Source organism: Camarhynchus parvulus, chromosome 8 (genome assembly GCF_901933205.1).
Source record: "Camarhynchus parvulus chromosome 8, STF_HiC, whole genome shotgun sequence".
NCBI classification, from domain to species: domain Eukaryota; kingdom Metazoa; phylum Chordata; class Aves; order Passeriformes; family Thraupidae; genus Camarhynchus; species Camarhynchus parvulus.
The window spans coordinates 8,911,953-8,936,035 of NC_044578.1; the positions used below are offsets into that span (position 1 = coordinate 8,911,953).

The 24,083-nt window shown below is 45.1% G+C and overlaps 1 protein-coding gene across 1 annotated transcript in view; it reads left to right on the plus strand.

The window, feature by feature from the left end:
- The first annotated feature begins 4,533 nt into the window (after window positions 1-4,533).
- Window positions 4,534-24,083, plus strand: part of LOC115906137 (phosphatidylinositol 3-kinase regulatory subunit gamma) — a 32,737-nt gene continuing 13,187 nt past the window's right edge. Inside the window, exons 1-3 of the mRNA XM_030953082.1 lie at window positions 4,534-5,195; window positions 20,237-20,348; window positions 22,658-22,756. Coding sequence (XP_030808942.1) covers window positions 5,090-5,195; window positions 20,237-20,348; window positions 22,658-22,756 — 317 coding nt within the window. The 5' untranslated portion in view covers window positions 4,534-5,089. The remainder of the gene's footprint in view (window positions 5,196-20,236; window positions 20,349-22,657; window positions 22,757-24,083) is intronic.

Consider the following 24,083-nt stretch of genomic DNA (forward strand, 5'->3'; position numbering starts at 1 on the left):
TTATTTTTTTAATGTTATTTCCTATGTTAAAAGAATGTTGTTTACAATGCATAGCCAAGTGCTTTTAAGTTAGGAAATGCCTAATGTATGATTCCTCACAAGCTCAGCTCTATGTGCATGCCTTGTGTTCCAACCTTTATGGACATGAGCCCCTATTTCAAACCTTTCCTTACCCAGCAGACAGGGGAGGGAAAAGGGCACAAGCTGCTCTCCCTGCTGTAAATAAGACACTTCCTAACACTGGAGTGTTTCATTTGAATGTTTTTTGCAGACCGCATATTATTCTTTAATACAGGTTTTTAATGCAATGTGTAATTTTCAAACCAAAGCACCCGACTTCAGCACACTTGCCAGAGTTTTTCCTCACCACAGAAATGTGGCCGCATCTGGGGTGGAGTGAGGTAACTGTTCTGCAGCCTGTTAGGACATAAAATGACTATAAAGCAGAGAGAGGAAGCACAGTCCTTGTTAAAAACACCCATTACATTTCACATGAAGGTTCTGGAGGATGCGGGGAAGCAAACTGCTGCTGCTTCACCCTGCAGGGATTAATACTCTTAATCTTGCAGCAAAAGCTTTGTGGTCTCTGTGGTACTTTTGGGGCTCAGACTGTACAACTGAAGGGGAAGATGGTGCTTGCACTGTCCCTGTGGTTCAGGAAGGCAGGATGAACCTCTGCCATTCCCAACACCTCTTCTCCTGCCAGCAAGTCCCAGGGTTGGTCTGCAGTGTACTGAGCCACACTGAGACCCAGCAGCAGCATCTGAGCCAAAGCAGACAAACCCTCATGCCTTCCCTCGTCTCCTCATCACCAGGAGCTGAGAAACAGGCAGGAAAAATCCGTTAACTAAACCAAACTGCCGTAACTGGTTGTTCTTGTGCTGTTCCTTGCAAGGTGTGGCTGTCCCTGTGGGAAGCTGGCCACCAGTCACAGAACATTCTCCAAAAATCCCAGTGTCTGTGCAGCAAAAGGCCAGTAATTTCATGTAGCATCTACTGATGGCCAGGGAGTTGTCCTTGCTGGTGTGAATGCAGTTCTACCTTCTCCAAGCTCCCCTCCAGCAGACCCTGAACTTGTGCTAACAGTGCAGCTAATATCTGGATCTTGGGAGTGTCCAGGAGCCTCCTGCCTGCCCCAAAAGTCTCTCATCATTTTCATGCATTTGGCTGGCAGCACTGTGGATCCAGCCCCCCTCCCTCTTGCAGCCCTCCAACTATAAAAGCCTGTTGTGGCCTACATTCAGCTGTCGGATATCACATTATCATGGCTCGGCAAAGAGGAAACCAAGCAGTTTGGCACAAATGGCTTTTCTGTGTTCAGTCTGCTCCAGTGCAGGTCTGTTCAGCTCCTCCTGAAGCACATGGAAGCGCTCAAAACTTCAATATTTAATCTTGCCTTGAAATGCAAATTGTCAGATCCAAGGAGAGGAAAGTGAGCAAATGCACAGCCGTCGACACGGGATGTCGGGATGCTGGGAAGGCAGCAGGCACTGGACTCACTTCTTGTCTTTCAGCCGTAGTGTGGGGCACCAGGTCCCCTCCTCCAGCACTCTGACCCTTGCTCAAGCACTGCCAAATCACCATTCTTTTGTTTCAGTGTTCGAATGTAGTTTTTCCTGTCTTGGGGTGATGTGTTGGGTTTGCATGGCCAGGTTTTGGCAGTGGGAGCACTCCCAGACCTTGAGCATCCCTGAGCCCTCAGCGTGCTCCCGGTTTTGTCTCTGCTCTCCCATGCTCAGGCCTTGTGCCTGTGGGAGAGGCACAGGCAGAGGGGGTTTAGCAGTGTGTAAGGCAGCAGATGTGCCTCCCTCTCCCCCCTGGGCACACACATGCACACCATGCTCATCCCTGGTGCAGGGCAGGCAGTGTGGTAGGAAAGGGAGCACCCCCTATGTGTGTTTTGGGAGCCAAGCAATCTTGGGTAAATTATAAGCACAGTTTTGAGAAATAAAACCACATTAATATTCTGTTCTCTCAAGGCATTATCCTACTGTTTACCATTACACACAATCCTCTGCCTTAAATTGCATCTTTGATTAAAGCAGCAATGAGAGAAACCAGTGCTAATAACAAAATGTATTCTGCTTTAAATCACTAAAGTGAAAACATCAATAAGCTGTAACCATCAGTGCCGCCATGAAAATGAAGGCAACCACCATGGGAAACAGCAAGGATGAAATCCACTTTGCCAGCATAAAAGCCAAGTAATTAGGTCTTATGTGGGTGGAACTTATAATGAGGTGCAGGAAGGGGGAAAATGAATTTCAACCTGAGTCTGCCTCCTTCCCCCTCTCTGCCACAGCTGCTAATCTAAGTTTGGGGGCTGCCATGGGGACCACAGCCCCAGTTTTTAGCTCTGCAGGGCCTGCAAAGCAGCATCCACTTTGCACTTCCACCCATGCCCGACCCTTGTGGGATGGCCCACACCTTGCCACTGGGCAGCTGATGGCTTGGGCACAAAGCACGAAGTTAAATTTCACTGGGGGAGCCAGCTGTGCTTCCAAGGAGGACATTTCCCTTTGAAGAAGCTGGAGCTGATACATGGTATCAGCTCAATAATTTAATTTAAAAATTAGAAAAAGGAATCATATCTGGTTATCGTGGATTAATCAGAGTTTGTGGATGGGTTTATAAAATTAATTTATGTACAGTGAGTGACTTGTATCAAAGCCCTGTGCTCTTCTGCAGCCATCCATCCCTCAAGGAGCTCTGTTCCTCGAGCAGGCTGCTCTAAATTGCTTGCTGTGGAAGTTGTGATACATCAGCCAAGATACTTCAGATCTTCCCTCACACTCTTCCATCGGGTACAGCCTTTCAGTTATTCAATGTCGCAGTCACCCTAATGTTTAGCCAAGCCAGGAGGGTGTTTTCAGGAGCTGCTACCTAATGCCAGAGCAGGACAAATTATTCGTCACTCGCTCTCCTATGCTTTGAAGTGCAAATAAAGCAGACAACTTCAGTGCTGGGTTTTCCAACCTTCCCTGAGATTTCCACAGCAGATCAAGGTGTTGTCCATCCTTGTGCCTCTGACACTGGTCGGGAGTCTCGGGAAAGGACTTCTCCTTATTTTCTCAGCAGCAGCCTTTCTCTAAGGATGCTTCGCCGCGCCAAAACCGAGGCTGAGTGCCGAGCTGGCTGCACTCCTGCCTCCCGCCGGTGCCTGCGGGCTGTGGCTGCCCATCGCGATGTGGCTGCCAGGCAGGCTGCGCTTCCATTTCGGGTGTGTTTGCAGCTCAGACTTATCCCAAACCTGGTGACAGACAGACACCCAGTTTGGTGCCTTTTCCTGTGGTTTTTGGTTTGTTGGTTGTTATTTTTTTTTTCCCCGCTGGTTATGTCACTCGAAAGAGCGTCGGGTTTTTCTCGCGGGTCACATTGGTTAGTTACGGTGCCCTCTGAGATGGGCAGGTTATTACGTAGATTACGTGGCTCACACAGCAGGGCCCTGCAGAGGAGGGAGGGCAGCCAGTGTTTGTGGCCGGTGCAGCGGCTGAGGGCTCAGCCAGGACAGGCTCTCGCCGGGGATGTGGCCAGCGGCTCTACCTGCACAGGGGCCCCTGTGCGCGAGTCTCCCACATCCCCACACGGTGGCCGGCCCGGGATGCAGGGTGGCAGGTAGCCCCGGCGCTGCGGCGCACCGGCTCGGCGCGGGGGCAGCCCCGCCGGCGGTGTGGGCAGGAGGAGTTTCCCCAGAGCCAGCGCTGGGGCCGGCGGTGTCGGGAAGCTACCCGGCCGGGATGCGGGGCCGGGATGCGGGACGAATCACCCCGCGCCCCCCGAACCCGGCTCTCGCCTCAGCGCTCGCCTTCCTTTGTCCCGCTTAGTAACCGGCGCTCGCGGCCAATCGCCATCGAGCCGGCCGGCCCCGCCGCGCGCTGATTGGCTGGAGCGCCCGCAGCCCTCTGCCAATCCCGGCGCTCGCTGCTCCCTCAGACAAAGGCAGCAGCTCTGGCAACTGCGCTCCGCTCCCCCCGGCCCCCGCGCGTGCTCCGCGGCAGCGGCCCCTTGGCGGCCGGCCAGCCAGGGGACCTACCACCGCCACTGCGCGCCTCAGCACGGGGGGGCACTGCGAAAAAGCGTCAAGAAAAGTGGCGAAAGCGAGCCGAATAAAAGATAGAAAAGGGGGAAAGCAGACTTTGATTCTATGTTAAGCTTTCTATATGGGTCTGCCTCGCCGGCGCAAAGAGGCACGTTTTCCCCTTTATGTCTTTTTTTTTTTGCCCACCCCTCTCTCTGCCTCATGGAAGCGTCCGCACACACACACCCCCGTTCGCCTCCAAGGGGTTAAAGAGCCGGCGCGAAGCCCCGCCCCCTGGCGCCGGGGGGGGCGTGGCCCGCTCCCCGGCAAGAGGCGGGTGGCGGCGGCCGGGCCCCTCAGAGCCGCTTAAAATGTCACCGAGCGCGGCTGCCCCGAGCCCGGCCCCGCCGCCCGCCGCCGTCACCGCCGCCCGCCGCCCCGCGCCGCCAGCAGGGCACGGCGGGCCCCGCCGCGGGCCGCCCGCCCGCCGCTGAGCCCCGCGCAGCCAGCCCCGCCGGCGCGCACCGCACCGCGGGCACAGCGCCGCCCGCCCCGCTCGGGCTCCGCGCCCGCCCGTATTGTTGCCCGCCGCCGCTGCCTCCTTTCTCGTCCTCCGCCGGCGGAAAGAATCCATCCAGAGACTGAAATCGCCCCTTTTTATCCGCTGCTTCCCACCATCGCCCGGCTTTCCTGTGGGGAGCTTGTTTGGCTTGTGTTTTAAAAATACCCCGAAAACGGCGATTTTTAGAAAGAATTCAGGAAAGTGGCTTTTCCTGTGGAAAGGTGTCTTTTTTAACAAAAAGAAGCACTCTCTATATATATTATTATATATATTGCTACCTACCTTTAGTTCCTGTAGGGCAGCTGCTGAGGTGACTTGCGTGGAGGCTTTTTTTTAAGTTTAATTTTGCGAATTTAAATTTTTTTTAGAAGTGTTATTTTACAGTGAGGTGAATTCTTCTCGGCTTTTTTTTTTTTTTTTATCCCTCCCATTTTTTTTTTCCACCTCTCGATTAAAAGCCGAGCTATCCAACCTCTTGTTTCTAACCCTGCCGGGACTTGGCTGTCGCGATGTACAACACGTTGTGGGATATGGACCGCGATGACACGGACTGGAGGGAAGTGATGATGCCCTATTCCACTGAGCTGATATTTTACATTGAAATGGACCCTCCAGGTAGGGAGCCGAAGCCTGCGAGCTGGCCCCGCACCCCTGGCAGCGGGTCGGGGACTGCTGTCCATCCCTGCCCTCCCTCCTCCTGCAGACTTTTCCCTTTTAAAATAAAAGAGGGGGGGTGAAAATTAATATCTGTAGTTAAACTTTGTGTAAACTTCCCAGGGACTTGAGCTCGCTGTCTCCTGGGCAAAAGTATTTTAATACTGGGGTTTTTTTTGGTGGGGGAGGTGGGAGGAGAAGAGCAATTTATGGTGCCTTTTGGGAGATGGAAGGAGGCAGGAGGAGGGGAGCGGCTCGCAGCCCCTCTCCCGTGTCTCCTTTTTTGAAAACCTTTATTGAAAAGCGTATATTTCGGCTGTATTCGCTCCTGGAGGAGCGCTTTTATTATCCTCTTCACCTGTGTGCCTTTATGTGCCTGTAACACTTTGATGGTGGTGATTTACCCACCTCCATTCAGTTCCAGTTTAATCGCTTTTACAGTCTCCAAGAACCTTTTCTCCCCAGCTCTCTTCCAGCAGTGACAGATGAGGTGTGTGCTGTCGCTGGGTTTCGGTGATGGGGGGATAATACTTGGGAACGGGCTGGAATCCATCCCTGGAGGCACAGTTACTTTGATAACACTTAATAACCTTGTTCAAAAGGATTTGATTCACTTTTTCTTCCCTCCCCCCTCCATGGATTGCTAGTGCTGAAAATGGGGAAATGCATTATCCCTTGCTTGCCTGAAGTTTTTAGATGGGGCAGAAAGTTTCTTTTGTGTCTGAAGAGGGAGGGAAGGCTTGTGAGGAGGAGAGGTTGAGTCTTTCTGCGGTAAATGAATTAAAGTAAGCATAAATGGGTACTGGTGGAACTGTATCTATACCTGTAAGAGTCAAACAGGCTGAAGGAGTGAGGTAATTGAAGGGCCTTTATCTTCTCAGGTCTCTGATCTGTACAGCCAGAAGGTACAGTAAAATATCCACCAACAGTCTTAGCCTGCAGAGAAATTGATAGCAAATAAGTAATTCCAAGTGCTGTCTTTTATGGGGCATGTACTTTCAAAATGTGCTTTTCAACCTGCGCCTGAATCATGGCATGTGTCTGCAAGTGTGGTTTATTCTCTTTGTTTCAGCACAGTGAGCTGTATTTTTCTCTCTGGAGGTATGTGGTACTTTAATTAAAACAGGAGGAGGTGATCATCCTCAGATTTTTGGATCTCAAGGACCTACTTGCTTCTTGTAATTCTGGCGCTTTAAAAATTGGGCAGATCTCTCATACACACAGCACTGGCCACTACTCATTAAATTCTTGCCTAGCTGACACTACCTATTTTTAGATGTTACTCCTGAAAGCCTAAAGTTCAGTCAAATCACTTTGCTTCTGTGAATTTTAAAGGGCATCTTTCTTGTAAATGCTTTTGATTTTTAACTATTCACGAGGTAAGTATTTGTGTGTGCTTGTATCAAATGAACAAAAACCCAAGTCCCATTGTAGGTGACTTAAAGCAATTAGTGTGGGGCTTTTATTAAAAAAAAAAAAATAAAGCCCCTTGAATGGCTTAGTACAAGGAGGCTGCTAAAAGGGGCTGGACAAAATGAATTGGTTAGAAAACAACTTTCCAGTGTTTCTGCAAGAATTTGGCCATGCAAAATTCTCACAGAGCCTTTCAAAGTTTACATTAAGAAGCAGCTCTTCTATCATTAATAATGCCAATGCTTCCATCACTGGAGCCCTCTTGTCAGGGATCAAGGATCTGCACAGTCCAAACACCCGTTAGCAAAAGGACTTCATGTTACAGGCTGATCCCTTAAGTGTTCAGTAACTTTATCTTTCATATTTTTAAACTGGACGAGGCAGAGCTGGAAATGATGCATTGGATAATCCCCATGTGTATGTCCTGATTTCGTGGAACTGCAACTTTTAAAATGCAGGGGGAGGGAGGGAGAGTGTAGCAGAGGGGATTCTGCTTTCTCCTGTCCAGAGGCAGGGTGGGAAGGCATTTTCTGGCCTGGGATGATAGGTCATCCCTAAGGGGAGTGTGGAGGAATTTATTTGGAAGCCTTAAACACTCGGCGTGCCTTGGGATAAAGTCACCGCCTTTGCACCCGGTAACAACCACAGTTCCATTTGGCCCGCTTCCAACAAAAATTTGTGAAGGTTTTTCGGTGCGGCGTTCCCGGCGCGGTGGCCGGAGCTCCTGGGAGGATGAGTGGTGGCAGCGCTGCCCCGGGAGCGGCGGCGCGGGGCACCCCCAGAGCAGGGGTGTGCGGCATCCCGAGCAGGGTGTACAGCCTCGGCAGCACCCCCAGAGCAACGGTGTGCGGCACCCCCGGGAACGGCGGTGTGCGGCAGCATCCCGAGCTGGGGAGTTCGGCACCCCCAGAGCAGTGGTGTGCAGCCCCGCTGCCTCGGCAGCCCCCCTGCAGCAGCGATGTTCGGCCGCGCTGCCTCGGCAGCCGGAGCGCTCCTTTGTTCGCACAACTTGAGCCGAGACATCCCCGGTTGTGTTTTGTGCCGCAGCACCGGGCACTGGCGGATCCCGGGAGCCGAGTGTCTGGGCTCACGCATGACTGCCCCTGATTACATTTTACTGCGTCTAAACTTGAGGCAGAAGACAAAAGCAAGGTGAACATAATGTGCGGTGTCACCCGTAACCTCCGAGCCGAGGGTGGGGATACTGTTTCTCGTTAAGGGCCGGTAGACCTTTAATTTATCTTGGCAGGCCGTCTTAATACCCACCTTAGCCTTGCCCAATAATAATGCAGAAATAAAATCTGGTGATGGCAGGCAGCCTGCAGCGCAGCCAGAGCTTCTGTCAGGCCTCAGTGCACCTGCACCAGCTTATCAGTGTGCTTGTGTTTGCTGTTTGGGCTGTAGGTGTAAATGGATGTTCAGAGCAGTCCTGGAGCCTCTCTGCTACAAGGTTTGCTCTAAAGTTCAGAAATAAAAGTAATAATGCCTCTTACTTTTTTCTCAACTCGAGCAGAGGCAGTCAGGTAACAAGGAACTGCAAGCTTTCTGCGAGGCTTTAATCCATCCTAAACATAGGAGTTGGGACAGCTTTCCCAAACAGAGAGGTAGAACCAGGGCTGCAGCTCTGCCAGCCTCACAAAGCATAATTTAGAGCAGTACAACTAACACAGGAGCCACAGTGGTGACAACCAGAAGGGTGACTCCGGTTACCTCATGCTTTTTACTCCTGCTTACACTTTATTTTGCATTTATACATGCATCACTGGCATAAGGGAGGATCTCTTTATGGCACATAATACAACATGCAACCAGAAACTTTCAGTATCTAAAGACACAAATGGGGCCATTACTTGCATACAGCTAACATATTTCTAATGATGGATTAAGTTAGAGTATTGTGGCTGTAGCAGCATCACATGCTGGCTCTGGCATTAGGAAACTGTCAGGGGTTCACTCATATGTTTGTTGTTGCTGTGGGTCTTGCTATGTGAAAAGACAAGAAAATAGGTCCTGGGTTGAATTTAGTTTATTCGACAACATGGTTCAGGTCTGCAAAAGGTTGTTACTGCCAGAAGTTTTTGAACAGAGCATGTCAAATTGACTGCAAAAGTTACCAGAGTATCTAAAGCACAACTACCTATGCATTGCCTCACTTCTACTTAGAAGGGCTAAGTAATGTCTTTCCCTCTGTAGATCTGGGATACATTATCAGTTGTGTTGGTGATAAAATGTGTAATCACTGAATACATTTTGTCACAGTTGGATGAAAATCAGTAAGAGTGGTCTGCTGGGATTTCTGATACAGATGTCAGCAAAGATATTTGGCTCAACTACAAATTAGAGGTTAGTTTCCTTTGTGTGGGTTATGAAGAAAACCACAAGTTTAAGGCAGGCTTCCTAATGCAGAATGGGCTCTGTCTATGAACAGATAGTACAATAACTCTTTGACCTAAAGCTTTATGGAAGCTACCTGTTTGAACCCTGAAATATGACTAACTACATTTATAACTTGATCCAGCTGTCTTTTTCAAGAACTTTGCCTTGCCTCATATGCTGTGACAATGCTGTTGCCACAAAATCTTTCGATATTTAAACAGGGGAAGCAATAATTTATGGGCTACTTAGTTTAGGCAGCACTGCCAGTGTATGAGTAAGATAAGTATTCCAAGTATTCAAGGGAAAGACTGTATTTATTCATTATAGTTTCTATTCTCATGTATAATTTGACAACCCTTATTTTAGGGGAGCGATACTGTAATTGTAATTTGGAAAACACAGGGTTCTGAGCACAATCCCAGTGTTTACTGGGACACCAGGTGTGCTGTATCATTCTCAGTGTTACAGTGGAAACTGAATGTGGCTTCTCAAACTGGGTTTGTGGTACACAGTAGCCAGATGTAGGTGAACATTTCCTGTCTATGCCTGACTCGTTTTCCAGTGGGAGAACAGATGCAAATTTGAATAGCATTGACAGTGTTGTCCTTCAGCTTATCTGGCTCCAGAAGCTTATCAAAGAGAAGTTCTGTTCTTGCACGTCTTAAAAAAAAAAAGTCCTACTAGTGTATGTATTCAAAACAACAGCACTGTAGCTTCAACTGTCTTTTTTTTTGCAAATTAAAGTCTTGCAGGAAATTGTATTTCAAAAAAAGTAGATGTTTGGGATTGAGAGTTCCCCTGTTACAGAAGGGAAGTTTGTGCAGGTTGATTTGGGGTAGAGCAGGGAGTAAATAAGGCTCAGTCACTGTATTCTGCGTATCTGGGAAAATTGTTTGGCTTGGAGTCTCAGCTTCTATGAGGGCAGTGGTGTGAAATGCTTCTATTCTGTTCTGGTTTCACCTAGAGTTCTCTACTGGCCTTTTTATTTAATGACTTCTGTAACCATTCTTTTATTTCTGATTGCATTTTTAGGCTTGCTTTTGCATTCCTTGCATTTCATTTTCTTTTTGATGGCTCTAACTGTTAAAGAATATCACTCGTCAGCTTTCAATTAAATACATGACCACAAAAAATAGCATCATTAATAGAAAGTGAAATGCTGTTTTGCTTGAGATGAGAGAGCCTGCCTTAAAAGGCTGACATTTGTGTTTATTACTAGGTTTTCAGTTTATGTAGAAATAGCTGGGGAGGCAGAACTTGCTAAAAGGTGTTTTTCAGCTCTGTGTTCTTAAAGCTATAGGTTTATGCAAACTAAAACACGAGGGAACATTCTGAGAAGAAACAAAGCTCTTCAACATGTGTTTTTGCAGCAAATGTTATTTCTGCAATTGTTGTTACAAACAGTTTCGTGTGTTGCACGATTCCTGTACCTGACAGGAGTTAATCACGGTGTTCCTTCTGTATCACATGTTTGAAAGGAGAAGACTCTTCCTGGAGTTTTCTGTGGGGCTGTTGCTTTCCCAAGCAGCAGAGCTGTCTGCTGTCTTTACCATTGCCTGCATGATTATCTTATTCCAGACTGAAGCTGTTTGTGCTTATCTTTGCTCTACAGCTTGGGAAAACAGAGGCATAGTTGGTCATACACATCTGCACCCAGGACTGAACGCAGTTGGGTGCCTTACATCACCTCATGTTGGTTGTTTACTGAGTCACTTTTTGGGCAGAGAGCTAGAGAAGAATAAAGAATACTTTTATCAGCATGCCCTGTGTGTTTTAAAGCTTAGGCTTTAATATTGTCAGAAAGACTGTTAACTGTGTTTAAACAGTTTGCTGTAAAACTTCAGCCCCATTAAAGCAATAGGTGTGTTCTAGCGGGATTTTTTGGAAAACTCATTTTTGTAAAGTAGGTTGCTGAGTAATTCTTAAGGAACAATCTCTGCTCATGTACTAAGTGCCCCTATGGAAATGAGTCAGATTGTCTTTTTTTCTTCTGCTTTTTATCTCATTTCTTCTGACAGGTTAAAGTCTGCACAATAGCTAAGTAAGCAAGAATTTGCTTCTCCATATAATATAAGCTACAGCAAGGAGCTGGTGCTGGGTCCCCAAACAGTGTGAGGGGATGTAACTTCTTTAGAAGATATTTTCATTGTCCTTCATGTTTGCTATGTCCTCCACTCAACAGACAAAGATTCTGCAATGTTCCAGTGAATATATTCCAGTATCTTAAGTTTTTCTAGTTCTGAAGAAAAGTGTCTCTACTCTTTACAAGGGTTCATACAGTACAAAAAAAAAAAAAAGAAAAAGGCAAAGTGCAGGTGGTGCCTCTTGTAGCCCTTTCCAAAAAGGACTCCAGCTGCCCTGCTAAACACCAACCAGCTGCCTGGTGAATCCTGATGCCGAAGCACAATGAGCTCTGAAGCTTTCCTGTGGCTGAACAGGATCCAGGATCTTCCCTGGCTTTGAGTGCAGCAGCACACTCAAGATGGATGCCTTCCATCCAGAGCACTTTGAAAAAGGAGATGAAATACTTCAGCTGCTTCAGCCTGTGACTGCTTCCAGCATTCACCCAGACTCTTCCAGTTTTTGTGATTTTAGTGGAGGTTCATAGGAATGTTACTTCTAAAAGCAGATATTCCTGAAGATGACAAATAGTTACCTAGAAATGACCAAAACCATCACATTTCTCTGCACAAAATTGGTGGGTTTGAAAGAATTATAAAAATACCAATCTACTCCTTAATATTGTTTGTTCCTTTGCTACAGAATAATTTGACTTTTGGTTCAGTGTCACTTTGTGACTCTTGTGCTTCAGGTCAATTTTCTCCTTCCAAACATAATCCTTTCCTTTTATTAACTACTGCTTACTCTCTGTTAGTTTCTTCCTCTAACCCTTGAAAGAAGAATACATTTTTTAAAGGAAAGGAGCCATTTTTTTAGGTTTTTACCTTCTGTAGCCTCATCCTAACTTTTTCTCTGGAGTCCCTAAAATCTGATGCTGCGCACAATCATATTTTCTTTTGGAGGAATTATTTCCTTCCTTGCATGCCTCCCCTTAAAAAACCCAAACAAAACCCCTGAAAGCACAGCTGCTGCAATGGAGTTCAAGAAAAATTGCTGTAATGGGGGGAACTTGTCTCACTGTTGACGTGTGAGGCTTTTTGAGTGTGAGGAGTAGGGCTTGCACTCAACACCTGTCCCAGGAAAATGTCTTAGAGATCAAATGGATGAGAAGTTCATTGACAATATTGAACTTGAGCCTGTAAGTTCTGTCTGTTACAACCTGAATTTGTACACTGCAATTGAATTTCCCAGGCAGTATTTCTGCCCTGTGTTCCAGTACTCCTGCTGCTCTGCCCTGTGCAGTTGTCCTGGGGACATTGTCAGAATCTGCATCGTTGTCCCTCAAGGAACTGCTCCCAAGTGTCCAATCAGAAGTCTTTGGTGGTTTTGGCTTCATTGCCCTGGTCCATTTCTTGTCTCCAAGAGTGCTCTTGAAGGATACAAGGCAGCTTGAATCAATGAGATGAGTGTTGAAGATCCTTTCAGTTTTGAAGGGTACAGTACAGTCTCACTGATAAGTTTCGGGGCAGTGAGAGAAGTCAAGCTGCTGATCTGAAATGGATTTCATTAAAATACTTTGAAGATCACCATATACTGAGTAAGGGGATCAAATCTGAGCATGAGCAATGGCCAGGCATGACTCTTCCACGTCTGCTCTGAACCTCCCCTTCTGCTGCAGGCACTGTGTGGGATCCCCCTGTGGATTGGGACCTCTGCCTCAGTGGAGCTTCCTTCAAAATCAAGGTTCTTAAAAAAGATGACTCATGACAAAGTGTACAACAGATTCCCTCTGAATACTTTTTTTACCTTCAAATTTCTTCTGGAGTCTTGATTTAGAAATGCACCTTTTGATCTTGATTTAGATGGCTCACTCTTAGCAATTTAGGTGGTGTTGAAATGTTTGTGCTTTGGTAACTAGAAAATGGTTTGACATAGCACAAGGACAGATACTGTATGAGGAACAATTTTACATACTGCCCTGAAAGATTGGAGCTAGTGGTAAGCTGAAATAAAATGCTGCTTAGAGCAGCAAGAATCATATGCATTTGTAGCTGTATTATTATTTTTAAATAGCCTCTTGTGCAGCCAACTTCTCAGTAGCAGCAGTTATTTCTGTGAACTGGATCCCCTGTGAGGTTTGTACCTGACATCTGGATGGATGATTAGTCTTTGAAATACCTGGGGGAAACAGCCCTGAGCTGTTTTCATTTAAATTATTTATTATTTAAAATTAGTTATTATTTTAAAGATCTTTTTTCTTTTGGCTTTGGTATGTCTCCTAGCCATAGCTGTCACTGCTTGGGCCTGACTTCATTCCCTCTCTGATACAATGAAAAGCCAGTTCTTCATTCTCAATCACTGTAGTTCTTTGCTTATTCTGAATTTTGTGTTTTCCTTGCTCTTGTCAAAAAAATCTGTTCCCGCATATTGACCAAAGAGTACTTTTAATAGTGTTCTGAAGACTCTGCCTGTGGAGGAGTAGAAAACATGCTGTGGTGTTTCTTCTGTGAAGGCAGATGAGGAGCTGCTTCACTTAGAAAGCAAAACGGGAAACTCCTTGCTCCTTGCACTTCACATTTACTTTTGCTGTATAGTCTTCTAGACCTGACATTTGATACTGTAAAGTACAATATTCTTGTTGAATATCTGAAATTTTCATGGGAATAAAATGTCTGTCATGGACTTTCATCCAGAGTTGGCAAAAGCCTGGGCCTGCTGTTTATGTAATAAAATTATTCCTTCCTTGTGTGAGCCAGGCATGTGACACTGGGTAGTGATAATCTTTGAGTGATGAAACATGACAAAAGTTCTAAAACCTCTCCAGTTCATTAAGAGTGTGCTAATTATGCCTGGTAGGTGAAAGAGGACTTATCCTTTTTATCCTCCTCATGTTAATTTTGGGACAGTCACCTCAACCCTGTTGATCATGGAACCTCTGACATTGCTGTAGCTTTGCACCAGTTACACTGGGCTCTGGGTTGGAAGGAAAACAATTTTTCTTTGGGCAATGAAAATAATTGTGAAGCTGAGGGATTTTTTGCTTTGCACCTTCATGCAAAGGCTGGAATGAAGGGGAGGAGCTGTGTTTTGGTACAGAAGTCAAAGATCCCCATGTCCTTTATCTGACTGTGAGCATCTTCCATTTCTTATGTCTGAGCCCATGAAGTAATAGGGCTTGCAAAGTAGTGAGAGATGCTTTTGAAATGCCCAAAGGAATGCTGAATTTGATCCAGCCTCTTCACAGACTGTTGTTGTCCCCTGTTCTGCAGGTGCCCCAGAGCAGATAATATTTTAACCTGTGCGGTAGCTGTGGATGCTCATGAGGAGCAGAGTGCAGCAGAAGCCTGTTGGGTTGTAGGAGGTGAAACAGTGATTGGGAGGTGTGGGAGAGGGCTGGATAGCTGGGGAGTTTTCAAACAAAACAGATCTTTATCAAAAAAGCCAATTAATAAAAACTGAAATATTTCTTAAAGGTGTTGTTTTTTATGAAAGTTCATAGAAACATAAGCAAAGCTATAATGGGAATGTTTTCATTGGAAGCCTGCCTGGCCTTCTGCCAACTTGTCTGCTGTTTTCTGTAATGAGATATTGAAAGACTTCAATTCTTTGAATATATCTTACTCCTTGGCATCTGGCCTATTTTGGGGGAGGAGGGTGAAAATGTGAGCATGCCTGAGGTTCTGTGGCCAGCAATAATTCCATCAAGGAGCTTCCTTCCCCATTCCCAGAGCAGCTCTCCGTGCACATTAGCTGCCCTTTGAGGAAGGGCAGCTCCGAAGGGCGCCGGTGCTCAACGCTCTGCAAAGGGGTCTGGCAAGAGAGCTGAGATGTGGAGCTGCCAACATCATTTACCTGCCAGTGCTGGGGAATCAGCTGCTGTCAGCAGGTGTGTACCACCCTCCTCTTTGTCAGCTGGAAAGCCTCTGCACAAGCCTGTGCTTTTTTCACAGATATCTTTGAGGGGTTCTCATGCAACAGGGACAAGTATGGGACTCCTGAGGGAGGGAAAGATTTTGAGGCTTTGCCTGAACTGTGTTAGAGAAATTGAGAAGAGTGCTTGAGAAATTGAGTAAGACAGCAGAGAGCAGTTAAAGATTGGGGTGAATTTTTCTTTTCAACAAAGCTAGCCTACATTTTCATTCCAAGTCTTCATCTATATCTCCAAAGGGAAAACCCTTCTCTCCTCAAGGACTATGTCATTAAAATGTTAGCTGGCCTAACCACAGATTACTTGCATGTTTCCATAGCAATGACACTTTGTAGACACTTTATAGTACATTTTGCAGGGTATCTACTGTACATCAGCCTTTTTGAAGCTGAGTAACTGTCTTGGAAATCCTCTGATCTGTTTTCTGCTTGTCACAATGTAGAGAGAGAGTAGATTGAGAGCATCAGAAAGAAGGCTAGTAAACAAGCCCATGAAAGTGCTGAGGGACTTAAAATTGACTTTATCAGAGTGCTTGGTAGTTGTGATTATTTGTAACAGTAAGGTAGATGTAATGCTGCATTTAAACCTGCAGTGCTCTTAAGTATGTGGTTTGAAGCTCTTGGAAAATACTGGAAGAAATAAGTTGTGGATCCATTCTTAGACTAAGTGGCATCTGCCTTAAACGTGAAAATTGGAGTTTAATTAACTGGCAGGTTAATTTTGTATGCAAATAGTGCAGACAGAGAAGAAACAGCCTGCTTGACTGGGTACTGCACGGGATATAGCACTTGGATAACTGAGGCATTCTTCCTGTTTTCCTCCTGAATCAGTGCCACTGAAAACCCTCACACACAGGGCTTGGTGGCTCTTAGATCATGTAAACTTGTAAAATTTTTTATTCAAAACCTGACTGGGGAGTGTGTATATCTCATTGAAGTCACAGCCTACTCCACTGCAGTTAAATTGAGGACCAATATAGCCCACGATTTTTTATGAGAGACTTTAAAAGAAACACAGTGGCGTTGGACTGCAGACACTTGCCAGCTTTCCTGCCTGCCTGGGTGTTGGAGGCGCTTTGAATTTCAGAGAGTCAGCTCAGTTAAAGTCACAAGTCACCTTTTCAAAAAAAAAATTCTGCACAGTCGAGAAAGCATCCCAGAACTACCTTTAGCAGAGCCCAGTCCATGGGCTTGTCTCTCCAGGGCCCTGCAGAGTGGCTGTGGGAGCAGCTCACTGGAGGTACCTGCTGGAAATGGCACAGCAACCTTCAAGGCCTGATGTCAGCAACATCCGATCCCACGCCCGGCACACATTGGCTGCCATCCCTCTGCTCCATCACCAGCTCATTTTTATTTCCCCCTTCTAAGTGACACTAAGCTAGGATTGGGATTTAGCTCAAGCTACTCTGCCTGGGAAAGCTAGAAGGAGGGAACTAGGGTTGCTGAAGAAATTAAAACCAGACATGCCCGTGAATGCATGAGGGAGAGCCAGTCTGCTCTCATTGCCAGGCGGTCACTGAGGGCTGAACCTGATCTTTGGAATGTTCTCATGTGGGAGTGAAGGGTACAACTGAGCTGTCACCTTTTGGTGTTTGGAAAGATCTGTGCTCCAAAGCTGTCCTAGAGACATGCTAGGGGCAGGATGCTTGTGTATCTGGTGCAAAGAGAAGGTTCTTTATTAGAACAGATAGATCTGTTGTGCTGTTAATCACTTGTGATCAGTGTTTCTCTCCCAGGAAAAAGAAGGCAAGAAACCATCAGGATCATTCACTTTAATCAGAGCTGGTTTTGAGATAAAGTAAAATTGTGCCTGTGGCTAGATCTGAATTGGACTCAGTGACATGGAAAGAAACACGGCTGCTCTTGAAAGCATTTCTGTTGACTTCAAGATAGTCTTATCTTACTTTATTCTAGGATTTTAGATCTCTAATATTCATTGAGTAAGGTATATAAAACTGAATTCTTTTGAATTTAAAATCAAAATCTGTGGACTCTTTGAGGCTCTCTGTAGCTTCTCATAGAAACAGCACAGGATTTCTCCTAGCAAGATTGTTAGTACCATCTAGGTACTACGCAAAAACTTCTTTAGGATGCCTCTCCTAGAAACCTCTTGGGCCAGCATTATGAGAGCAGCAGTGTGGTGGATGCTGCTCTTTGCAGTAGACTTGCCATGCCATTACAAAATATTCCCCTTTGTCATCACGGGGCTGGGCTGCGAGGCTTTTAAATTACCTTTTTGAGTGTCCTCCATTTGTACAGACTGAAGTCTATGGGCTGAGAGGGTAGCCAAGAAATGCTGAAATGGATGGGCATGTTGGCCTATGGGGTAAAGCAAGAGCAAGGGCCTGGTTCTGCATCCAGTACAGGGGGAAATCTATTGTGACTCAAAGAGCTCAAAGCATTGAAAGTAAAGAATTAGATACATAGCTCTGTGGAAACAGGATCCACCCTTGCAAATAGTTTTGTATTTTTGAAATGTGCAAGCTATTAAAAAGCATTTTCAAAAGTCTATTGTGTAAAGGACTGACTTCCATGAGTCAGGTTTTACAGGAACTGGTCCAAGCCTTATTCTTTTCCCTGAAAGAATTTCCTTCCAGTTTTCTCATGAAGAATGAAGTTCTGTAGGCAACGTCCCGATAGTGAGAACTGATATCTGCCTATAAAGGGAAAGGAGAAACTCCCACCTGTAGTAGGGACACTTGGTGTAATGTCTAGTGCTCTGAGTCCAAACTCCCATTCCTTACCTTTCTGGTCTTTGTTAGTTTGCTTTTCTACACCCAGTGCTTTGGAGTGAGCCCTAACAAAGCTGCCAAACAATCCCACAGTGTATAAAGGAGCAAGACTTAATCTTACAAGGAGGGCTAGAGATGTATTTAAGTATTCTAGAGAACACTTGAAAGCCCCTTCTGGAAAGCCCCTACTACCAGTGTAAAACAGGCTTTTTACACTGTAAAATACCTTGAAGTTGTTGATATGTCCAGGCCTTAATTTGAAGGTCCCTTTGAAATAATTGCAGGTGCTGGTGCAGTTTTCTAAGAACTCTCTGCACTCTTGTGTGTTTTTTATGTAAAGCCTAATATGCTTTTTGATGACTCAGAGCCTACAAAAGATTCTGGAGTGAATCTACAGGTTTTCTGACCTCAGATTTACTGTGACACTGATGAGATTCAGGACTGCTGTAGCTGTCCTGTCCCAGATGTGATGTTGGGAGCAGGGAGGACCTGATGACATTTCCTAATTCAGGAACTTTGAAAGGGGGAGATGGAACAGCATAGTGAATGCAATTGATTCCACAGGCTTAGCCTGGATATATGTTCCTCTGACCCTGGATGGGGCTGGAAGCTTCCAGCAAAGTAGGGTTGGAGCCATGTCTTACTCTCAATGGTGCTTTGTGCAAATACTTGTGTGCTACACAAACAACTGTAGTAGTTAAGCTAGGAATAACTGAAGCTTCCTAACCAGGAAGCTACTTCACCGAATCTGAAGGTTTTCACCTTCCTTTTACAACAAGACCTGTTATTGCCTCACTGGATGTGTGCACACCTGAAAGTTCCCAGCTCACCCCATAAAAGAACCTGTATGCTAGGGTTTAATGCTCGGTCCCGCAGAATGAATGCTGCTATCTGAATCAGGTGTTTGGTCAGCAACCCCAGGGTGCAAACGTCTGGGTCAAGGTTCAGATTTAGTTTAGATTGGCTCAATTAAAGCATCTACTGGTTTGTCAGAGAACAGTGAAGTTACTGTGTTGGATATTCAGCATGAAATGGTATTTGGAAGTGCAGTTGGAAGCCTGTTTTCTCTTCTTTCATGTGGGAGGTGTGGCTCGGAGGTGAGCAGCTGCATGGTGCCAAGTAGCACACCTCTCAGTGCTGAGCCATTCCGTGCTCAAGCTGGAGATCAAAATCTTCTTTCTGCTGCCTTTATTTGTGTTCCTGTGTGTACCTGGGGATTGTGCATCTGAAAGATGGCTGTTGTCACTGTGTCACTGCTTGCTGGTGCTTGTGTAATCTGATGGCGAGGGCACAGGGCTGTGAGCAGATGTTCAGGGTCTGACTTAGAAACCTGCTAGCAGCAAATCAATGTGTGTAGCTGCTTTCTTACTCTGAATGAGAATGTGACCTGTCCCTCTGTAAAACACTGTCATGAAATGCCTTAAAAAATGCTCTTTTTCAGTGGCAATGTTCCTGATGAAGCATCCAGTCTTTGCAAAATAGGGGAGAGCATTCAGGACACCTTTCCAAAAGAAAATGTATAATACATTTCTGCTCAAAGACCAGTCTCTTCCAGTACATTAATGTGCCTGTGGCTGCTGAATTAACTGACTCAGGGCTTACAGTCAGGTTCATGATAAAGTTGTTTGAGCAAAAACTAGCCAAACAGAAACAGCTTTGGTATCTTGTGTGCCCTTACATTGTGTAACCTATTTTGAGAATGGAAGTAAAAGCCATGAATTCAGATAGGGGAATTCTGGGCAGGCATGCACCAGCCCTGGAGGTCTTCAGTTCTGCCTGTCTGTCGGGCATCTGTAGCATCCCCTATCCTGTGCTAAACACTTGAGCTTGCACTTCAGCAAAGCAGTGCAGGCACTGTAACAGTTACCTCTCGTCTCCTGTCCCCTTCCCTTATCACCTCCTGTCCTGTAGTATTCAAAGAGTCACAGTCTTTGCTCCAAACAGAAGCCTAAATGACAAACCCAAGGTAAAACATGAACCTTGGGTGTGTGACAGACACAGCCCTGCCCAGCCACCACTGCTCTCTAGCAGTGTTTTTCCCTCTGAAGAGTTCACCTGTTTGCTCTTGTGGGCTGGCTTTAGGGCTGCTGATGCCTGAGCAACTGGAGTTTGTCCATAGTGGTGCCCAGTGCTCTCCAGGCTGTGGCTTTCAAACACAATACACCTTTGTCATTTGTTTGGAGCTTTAGGCGGCACCTGCCCTTGTAGTCGTGCCTGCACCAGTCTTCTTTTAACAAAAACTCACATTTCCTCATACTCCTTACTTTTCCCCTCCCTCAAGCGTTTGATACTAAAAAATCTCAGATCACACTGGAACAGTTGACTTCAGACTTCCTTTAAGATTACAAGTTCCATTTGGTTTGAGAGAGCTTGAAAGCTGAGTTCAAGATGCACATTTTCTCTTGTTTTATTTTTTTTTCTGTAGTATTTCATTAATAGTTTAGTGATTATTTTCTCCTGTTTACCTTCTGTTAATCTGTTTTTCTTTTTCAGCTCTTCCTCCAAAGCCCCCCAAACCAATGACTCCAGTCAATACAAATGGAATAAAGGACAATTCCAGTTTCTCTCTGCAGGAAGCAGAGTGGTACTGGGGGGACATCTCAAGGTAAGCAATATTGCTAGAACATATTAGTTAAAAGGTATTAATATATGTTGTTAAAAGTAGGATAAGCCTGCTAGAATTCAAGACAAAAAAAGCATACCTATTTCAGGCAGCATTTTACTGGAAGGGAATGCTTTAGGACCATGCTTGACAAAGCACCTAAGTGAAAGTATTCATCTAGATTCAGGATATTTAAATTGTTGCTCTTCTGGTGCAGATATTGTTAGTCTTGGTGACAGTAATTTTTGAGTTTCTAAATTTGCCCACATATATTGTCTTTAAAAAGAAGATAAATGCTTCTGAATCTGATGTTTAATAAAGTGTTATAAGCATGCAATCCTGGAATGCATGCAGTTCAGCAAAATTTCAGTATAAAAATAATATTTCAGGATAAAAGGAGTTGCATTCTTATTTTTGATTTCTTTAACGTTTGTTTAAAATTTCAGCTGTATGAATTTCTATTACATGGTGATATGAAAAATAGCTCTTACAAATGCTACCCATCATCCAGCTATACTGAGCAGATGATAGAGACACATACCAAACAAATTAAGTTTTGCCTCTTAAGAAAACCCTTTTTTATGCACTTGAGAAAATAGATTGCTTGGGCTAGGTTCAGAAAATGAAAGACCTGCTTTTATATACTTAATTGCATTAAAGAACTGAAATGTTCAGTCATCTCTTACCCTCTTAAGGCACTTCTGAAGAGTCTAGAATTTGGAGCTATAAGAGGACAGACGAGAGTGCTGGGAGTGTGATCAGGAATTGCTTAAACTTGTGCACATAGTACTTTGAAGCACTTTGGCAGATAGAGGCATGAAGAGTCTGTTTGCCACATGAGCTCACCGACGTTCTGAGAAGGGAGATAAAGTTTTCATATCTTTATTGTACCACCCTTATCTTTTTATAAAGCTAACCCTCATAGATCTTGCTTTTGAAGGGCCTTGGCAGAGATATTTTTCTGTTAATTTTAAGCTGAAGCAGAGTGGCAAAACCTGATCACAAAACCCACTAAGCACAGTTTGTTTAAAACTGCTCAATATTGGTATCAGTTTATTGACTGTGGATTTGTCCCTCAATTACCAGTGCCCACGATGGCAGGAGCTAATGCACTGCAAATCGCATTGGAGTGGCTTTATTAGATTTAAACTTGATACACACTTATGTAAAGATGGAATTGTTTATGACCCTGGTTTGGCAGCCAGCAGGTACAGTCTGCATCAGGCTAGCAGGGCAGGAGCAATGTTCTTCAGTCAAGAACTTGTACTGAAAATTCTGCCATGAGCTCCAGGGTGCAGCTTGCAGGCCCAAACCTGTAGGTCATTATCTGTCCATTCAAAACGGAGTTAACTGGGTCCGATCTGTAAAATGGTCCAAGAGGAGTAAATGGATATGAGCATGTGATACTCAGTAGGAGTCAGTTTTACTAACAAAATAGTTTTCAGGTAGCTAAATCAAAGCTAAGGCTATTCTTTTGTTATTCTTTTGAATACTTTTGTTCCTTAGTATTTGAACAAAAAAAACCTGCTGTTGATTTTTCTTTGTAAGATTCAGCTAGGCTTCCTACAGCACCTAAAAAATGTTGAGGCTACTTGAGAAACTTTAATTTCCAAATGATTGTATTAAAAAGTGCTTAGGGCTTCCAAAACCTTTGAGGGAGCTGTTATAAAGTGAGATACATAATCTGGGTGAAATGCTCATAAGCAAGATGTATATCTCTTCAGGTGAAATAATTTTCTTAAATGCCTACAGGTACTCACTTTCACTAAAAGATTTCTTGGTTTAGCTTAAAGCTCTGGACTGAGTATCCTTCTGCCTCAGTTGTAAATAAGGAAAAGCTGCACGGCAGCTAGCAAGGTTGTAGTGGTTTAAAAGGGCTGTAAATAAGATCAGAGTTAAGCCAATAATGAGCCTCTTGAGACTAAAACTGTGCTAAACTCTAGGCACCTTTGAGCTGTGATTCTAGAGACCATGTCTTAAGAGGTCAGGACTGGCTTCTCAAAGGGCACCTGTTCCAGTGTGGACTTTAAAACCTGAACAGATTAAAGGGAAAGGTTGTGAACTGAGTCACAGCTGCCACTGTTGTTTAAACAGAGACTCCTTCCTAAGTGGCAGTTGACTGCAGCTACTTTTCTTTAGTACAGCTACACAAGCTCAGACTTGCTTTAGGTGGCCTAAAAAACTGGAGAGCCTGAGCGTGACAGAAGATTGAACTCTGCAGACATTGGTGTTGCTGGGTCAGATGTTTCACCTGTGGCAAAGGTGGTCATGTCCTTAGCACTTCTAATTTTACCTCCCTTTCCATTCTCCAGGGAAGAAGTCAATGACAAATTACGAGACATGCCAGATGGAACATTCCTGGTGCGCGACGCATCGACCAAGATGCAGGGAGACTACACTCTGACACTGAGGTGAGCACTGAGCACTTGTGGTCCCCTCAGCAAAGCCCTGAGGATTCCAGTGACAGCCCTGGCTGTGTAAAACTCATGTGGCTCAAGCTGAGAGATGTTCCCAGTTGTGCACATCACAGAACAAGCAAATAAAGAGCCAGGTCTGACAGTCAGTTCTGCTCTGTACACTGAGTCCTGTTCCTCACTAAGTACTACCCTGAGGATCTCTGTGTAGATGAGATGGGACTCAGGGAGGAGAGCTGCTCAGGAGTGCTTCATGGTTTCAGAACTGCTAATGTAAAATGTGTTTGTAAACCAGGCCTTTGATTAATGGGAGAGTGTTGAATACCTCATCAGCGTGCAGCTCTGGAGAACTGAACACGTCTTGGTAAAAAGAGTATCTTGTGCTTTCTGATCCAAAGTTTAGAGAATATGGATTTGGAGCCATGTTCTTTTCTTCAAGTCTGCACGTGGCAGGTTTCCCAGAGCTGCCCCAGCCCTGTCTGCTGCAGTTAGGCAGAAACCTCATGTGACTGCCTCTGGTGCCTTGCCCAGCCTGCCCAGCCACTTGCCTCTGACAGGCTCCCAAGGTTGATTGTTAGGGACAGGCAGGTGAGGCACAGAAGCCACAGCCTTTGTAGCACACCCTTGGGAGTTACTGTGATACAGCAGGTACTTGATCCTGCCTTGAAATTCCATTGCCTTAGTGGTAGGTTTGATCCTAAGGGTGTAGTTAAAATTCTGCTTTAACTTCTGCCTCCAAGTTCACAGGATGTGTGCCAAGGTTTGGCATGATTTGGTTATTTTACTGAATTCTACTGAATTTTTGTCTTTAGGAGGCAGATTTGTACGTACAGGAGAAGGACAGGACAGTGTCTAAACAGTCTGTTGTTGGAAAAAAAAGGAAAAACATAAGCACTATATTTGGGGAAACCACTAGAATATATAAATCTGGATAATGACATGTACAACCATCTTGTAATCCTCAAAGGATATTGTAAATTCATGTATCCTGTATTAGCACCCATAACTCAAAAGATTCATTAATAATTGTATAAATCTGTATTCTGTTGTGTACTATTAGTGACCCTGAATTGGAGGAAGTTATGGGTTTGGGTTTTCTTACAGCTCCTTTATTCAGCCTTCAGAATTCTCCTTTTCCCTTGCAAAACTTCTGGCAAAGCTAGGACTTAAATACCATAAGCTGGCTCCAGAATGAGCACATAGGAAGAGATTTGCTTTGGGCTTTGTTCCTGTTCAAACAATCTGACGATAATTCTGTGTGTATTGACTCTTAAACTACTTAATACTACTGCTGTGTAAAGAATCACTGTGAAGGTGTGCAGTG